The 6,000-nt window shown below is 40.7% G+C and overlaps 1 protein-coding gene across 1 annotated transcript; it reads left to right on the top strand.

The window, feature by feature from the left end:
- The first annotated feature begins 235 nt into the window (after positions 1-235).
- Positions 236-5,738, top strand: LOC148344133 (RILP-like protein 1). The gene is made up of 8 exons (XM_088293710.1): positions 236-682; positions 1,574-1,733; positions 2,122-2,240; positions 2,665-2,922; positions 4,205-4,354; positions 4,466-4,605; positions 4,811-4,924; positions 5,001-5,738. Exons 1-8 carry the CDS (start codon positions 395-397, stop codon positions 5,092-5,094), a joined length of 1,323 nt encoding a protein of 440 aa, XP_088149836.1. The 5' UTR covers positions 236-394; the 3' UTR covers positions 5,095-5,738.
- Positions 5,739-6,000: the final 262 nt, after the last annotated feature.

Genomic DNA, 6,000 nt, shown 5'->3' on the forward strand with positions numbered 1-6,000 from the left:
TGAGGAAGGCAGACAGCTGCATTCAGATATTGTAAAATACTTAATTACGTACAATTTATTTTAATCAAATATAGTTTCCTTGAAAACGCTATTCGGTAGTGAACACAGTCCCGTGTTACATTATTGACATTTTGCAGTTGTTTTATGCTTAACTCGTTTATGGTTATTTGGCGGCGAAATTGATATGTACGTGCTTTGTCAGGGGCCGTGAACGCATCGTCTAAAGTTAGTTGAACCTGTCAACAAACTCTACAAAAAGTAGTCACTCGTCTTGAGACCTACCTCGCGGTACTTTAAGTCTCATTTCCACTTTAAAATGTGACAGGACCGTTCAGTGGAAGAAGGCGAATAGTCCCTGCGACTTGTTTTTAATCGCACTACACGTGAAGTTATCATGGCTGCTCTGGAGAAGTCCTGGTCGGAACTGACCGTGTTGGATGTGTACGACATCGCCGGGGCCCTGGCGCAGGAGTTCGAGCGGACCGTTGAGCACTTCGGCTGCGAGGCTCTGGCCGGCGTGGTCCCCAAGGTGGTTCGAGTCCTGGAGCTCCTGGAGACGCTGGTGGGCCGCCGCGGAGGCGCCGCCGGCGACGAGCAGGAGGTCGACGAACTCCGGCGGGAGCTACTGAGACTGAGGCAGGAGCGCAGCGACAGGACGGCACAGGAGAGGAAGCACCACCAGGTCAGGAACTGGGGGAAAAAGGAGAGTCCACCCCCGCATACTCGCGTTTCGGCCCCCACTTATTCACATATTCACGGATCCCATATGTTTCTTTAAATGTATCTTTTAAAAAAGTCCCTATCCCCCGCGAATAGTGAGTGGCAACTGTGCTCACACTTGACACATAAGGGTAGATAATTGTGTAAAAGTGTTTTGGGGAATAAAAGAAAAAAGGTTTACTCTGAAATACACTTTTGGCTTGTTGGACCAGGGGTAAAAATGTATTAAAAATACTTTCCCTCTTTTCTCAACTTTAATTTTTCTTGCCGGGAAGAACAAAAATTACACTGGACACTATCAAAACTACTTTTTTACTTTCATCTTCCATGATTGAAAAAAAGAAACCATTCCCCAGTTTACCTATTTGCATGATTTGAGCTCTTTGCGACACATGACAGTTGGTGTCAAGGAAGTATGTTGATGTGATGCATCTCAAATGAGAGACAAACTCTGGATGATGGAGAGGAGATACATTTAGTCTAGGTTGTTATAGAGAGTCTTTAGATTTGGTAAAATTATTCTGAAATGAAATATTGAATAACCCATTTATTATTGTAAAATCACAGAGGACTTTGAAACGATATGTAAGAGTTTAAGACGTAGCTATAATTAATTGTGCTATAGTTACAATTAATATAGACTGGCAATTCTAATAATTTCGGTGTTAGATGTCCGTTACTGGAAAGTTTTAACTATTCACTTTCCCTATTACTCACTCTCCTTTTGGAATTTTCTCAGAGTACCCCTATGGCCGTGTGTTGATTCTACAAACAGAGCGCGCATTGTAAAATGACACCACACCAAATTTTGTCTGACACAATGTTTTGTTCTGGTGTTTTTTGTTTTTGACAGGAGTTAGAGCAGGTGGAAGATGTGTGGAGAGCCGATGTTGAGGATCTCCTCTCGCAGGTGGCTCAGCTTCAGGCGGAGAACAAAAAGCTGCTGGCCAGACGAGTTTTCAGCCAAGCTCCCGTTGAAGACCAAGAGCAAGACCCGTACCAGCAAGAAGAGGGTGAGTGTTACGGTTGCCGACAACAGTATCAGTTGGAACCTCCTCTGCCTCTTCTTCTTGCTTACATCGGACAGTACAACTCAGTGTATCTCAGAGGCCAGGAGTCATTACAAAACTTCACAAAAGTCTTTGTTGAAAATTGTGCAGCAAGTCCTCCGTAGAGGCACTGTTGACTATTCATTCAGTCAAGTGGGAATGGACGATTTGTGTTTGTACGTTGACACCGAAACATAAGCAGCCAAATGTGGTGGGTGCAAACTAGCACCGGAGGTTATTTTTGAAGACGCTCTTGTCATGTTGACAACAGCTATATTTACCAACGCACGCACACACAGTGCAAAGCTATATTTCCTCTCGTCCTATGGGTAAATATACATTGTCCTCACAGGGATGACGGAGAAGGAAAAGCAAGTGATGACAAGGCTCAACAAGTTGGTGGAGAAGCAGAGGGACCAAATCCAGGCCAAAGACCACGAGCTGGCGCTAAAAAATGATGATGTCGAGGCGGTGAGTATCTTCGCAGACACACAAAAAAAGTCTCAGGAATGCATGTGGGAAATGACACAGGAAGTCAGCCGTTTTCATGTAAGGTGGACATTTTCAGATCATTTTCAGTGGTCTTTTTTTTTTTTTTTTTTGTGAAAATTGAGCCCACAAAGCCACTTTCACATAACGTGAGATTTGGTAGGCATGTCTCTGATGAGTAGACCCACAAAAAAAGTCCCAAGAACTATTATAATAAAGTCTGCCTTTTTGATTGGTAGCAGACATTTTAGTTTAATTTCCATACAATTTGGTAGACATGTCTATCATAAATACACTGACAAAAAAAAGATATTATGAATGCGCAAAAAGACTTAGTAAGTCTGTCATTTTTGTTCGGAGCAGTAATTTTTGTCCTCGTTGATTTTTTTTTTCCATTTTCGTTCAGCTCCAGATGCAGCAGCATCGTCTAATCCGGGTCAATCAGGATCTCCGTCACAGGCTTGGCTCGATGGAGGCGCACGGCAAGGCGGCCATGCGGCAGCGGGCTGAGCTGGAGGCGGCAGCCCAGGCCCGACAACGTGAAATGGACGCCCTACGGCACGAGTTGGGGCGGTTGAGGAAGGAGTGTCAGGAGTGGGAACTGGAGAGGGAGGTGGCTAAAATGGAGGAGAGCTTTCTGACCTCATCCAAGACGTCTCAACAGGCAAGATAAAACAGTTTCCCTGGAAAATCGTGATAACGTTCCAGATGGTTAGTCTGTTTGATATTTAACCACTTTGAACAATAGTTGACAGACTCCATTTTTTTGTCATGTTTAATTTAATTGCACAAAGGAATAGTGATGAAAACTGCTGAAAATCTAGATTCCATTCCAATTTTGACATGTAGGGGGCAGTGCATTATTTTACTCGGGCGCCAGTGCCTCTGCATCCTAGTCTAAGTGAATGATATCTATCGTATTTCATGAAATACTACGAGATTTGTCAGTTATTTGGACTTAGACCTCTAAGGTTTTAGTGGCAGCTATTGGATGGCAGACATAAACTTTAAATCAGTGGTCCCAACCTTTTTTCTACCACCATCTGTCTGACATGACCGTGTCAAGACAAGAGACAGAATAAAAATCCTTTGTCACCTCATGTTGCCCAAATGCTCCCATACATGCGACTTAGGTGATCCACGTGCTGTTTCAACTTCTTCTGCTGATATTGTAGTGATTGTGATTGCGCAGTTTTATTTTCAACAGCCGTGGAATTGATCTGTACGGATGGATCACGGGTCAAAGATGATCCGTTAAACATCTAGTCATGAGTCCATCATAGATAAATGGTTGTAACGTAGAAAAGCCTGTCATTTTTTAAATTAATATATTTTTTAACCTCAAATAATAAATAAACCAGAAGTGCTGCAAGTTTTTTCTTTCATGTGTGCAGCCTGCATTTTTAGCTCTTGTTTTATTTTTTTAGCTAATATTTTGTATTTTTCACATTATTTAAAATGTTTCCAATACTAATCTATTTTTGTCCCATATTTGTATATTATTTTTGAAAAAAAATATTTCCCTTGAGTATTTGTGATTTAATTTTTTCAAATTTTGAAGGTATTCATATGCTTGAATTTTCTATTATTTTTCCAGTATTTGCATATTCTTTTGCTAATTATGAGTATTGGTGCTTTTCTAGATTTATTTATTTATTTTTATTTTTGGGGCGGGGCGTCTAATGTCCAAACATCTTATTTTTTGTTTTAATAGATTTGGTATTTCTGTCATACATTTAAACGTTGAGCTAAGTTTTTGTATTTTGGGTCATTCTTAATTTTATCCTAACACAAACGTATTGTTATCTTATATTTCTATACCCTTTCCGAGTATTTGTGTTATTTTAATCTTAGATTTTTTTTCTTAGTCTTATTGCTTGGGTTGTGGTTACAATGTGCAAGTCTCCCACATGATTTGATGTTTTTCCTCCGTGTCTCACGTTTAGGCGTCCGACTGCGTCAAGGCGGACTCGGTATGGCTCGAGTGCGGCGGAGATGCTGGCTACTTGGAGAACATTCCCAACTTCTTCAGCAGCTCAGCATGTGGAGACGCAAACACAAGTCAGCAGGACATAGACAAGTCTGCATTCTTATTGGTATGACAGGCGACATAGTAATAATGAAAACAACAGTAGTGATGATCATTCTTTCTTTTTTTTTGTAATATTTCTATATACAGTATTTCATGTGTGCTGTTTCATCTGCAGGAGGAAGTGCATGAAGAGGAGGAAGCGGAGTTGGAAACTCCTCACTTCACACTGCAGGAGCTCCGCGATGTCCTGCAGGAGCGAAACCAACTCAAGGCTCAAGTGTTCTTCTTGGAGGAGGAGTTGGCCTATTACAAGAGGTAGTTTTTTTTTTTTTTTATCTAATCAAGCCAAAAATTAAATTGTCACATACTTCATTGACTCACACCACAGATTAAAGCTCTCATTTGTGGTCTGGATGAGGGCTTTTCATCGCTGCGATTATTTTGTCAAAGTGATCTAATATGGTGACGAAAAGACTGACAATGTTAATTTACGGCACTTCATTCGGTCCTCCATCTCCAGTGAGGACTTAGAGGAAGATGTTAGCTGCTTGCTTGGTGCTTCATCTTTTTCGACGCCACTACCGCCGCCCTGCAACACCTCCTCAGATCAGTCAGAATCTGGAATACGACGCCTGTGAGTGTCACACGTTCACATGTGCTCAAAAAAAGCGCATGTACATCAGAACACATGTCCCTGCTCTCCCTTCCAGGATCTTCACCGCCATCATGCCCATGGTCGCCGCTGGTTTAATCGCCGACGACCCAACGTTGCTGCCAATCAGACGCCTCGTTTCCTTAGTATGACTTTTTAAATGAAACTCTTCACAAACAGTTCACGGGTAATTTGGACTTTATCTAATACTTTTGAGTACCAATTGTTAATTATCTGCCAATTGGTGGGAAGTTTCCAACAGATGTACAGTCAATGCCTTTTTAGTAGGTCATTTATTTTAAGGACAACACTTCTCATTATCTATTACCTGCTACATGCTATTTATATTTGACCCACCGAGAATTAGAATGGGCTAACCACATTGTTGTCATTTTATGGCTACAATAAAATCTGATGAATTTATATCTATCAAACTATCTGTCACTAAAGATGAGGAATAATGCACTAAATACTAACGTGCAGATGCACTGGCACGCAAGCTAAAGTGCTACTTACTTTCTGAGTCTTCTACCAGTATCTGGAGTGTTACACTGATGAATCGAGTGCAATTATGGACTCTCCCCCGTACGCGCCAAATATGCTCTCGGTGGCTCATTTACAGAACAGCAACTAAAATAATATATGACAAAGCTAATGAATACCATTGATGGTATAAAATGTGTCAGCCGCGCTCAGGTAAAGCCAATTTGACACATTTGTTGACTATATGCAGCCCACCAAATTCGCTGTGCAAATTTCTGGTGTTTTAATGTTGTAATAAAGCTTTTATTTTTCATTTGTAGTGTATTAGTCGTGTATTGTGTGTTACAATGATAACGGGTATAAGTTAAATGCTGATTTCACTTTCTATATTTTTGCCCTATATATAAATAACAACCAAAAAAAATCTAGCGTAGTTTGTCAGATGCGTAACTATTTTTACATTCACCAAATTCCAACTCCATAATTTTACAATTTTGCATGAAAGAAAAAATCTATTGAAATGAATGCAGACATTGTCCACATTTTGGTCATCCTTCCATATTTATCTACTTATT

This window comes from Idiotropiscis lumnitzeri, chromosome 1 (assembly GCF_059441095.1).
Source record: "Idiotropiscis lumnitzeri isolate Australia: NSW breed Sydney's pygmy pipehorse chromosome 1, RoL_Ilum_1.0, whole genome shotgun sequence".
Taxonomy (NCBI): Eukaryota; Metazoa; Chordata; class Actinopteri; order Syngnathiformes; family Syngnathidae; genus Idiotropiscis; species Idiotropiscis lumnitzeri.

Excerpts from the sequence above, each read along its gene's own strand:
- LOC148344133 (XM_088293710.1), top strand. The coding sequence starts at position 395 with ATGGCTGCTCTGGAGAAGTCCTGGTCGGAACTGACCGTGTTGGATGTG. Across the intron at positions 1,734-2,121 it reads CCCGTACCAGCAAGAAGAGG|GGATGACGGAGAAGGAAAAG; the intron begins GTGAGTGTTACG and ends TTGTCCTCACAG. Across the intron at positions 4,606-4,810 it reads GAGTTGGCCTATTACAAGAG|TGAGGACTTAGAGGAAGATG; the intron begins GTAGTTTTTTTT and ends CTCCATCTCCAG.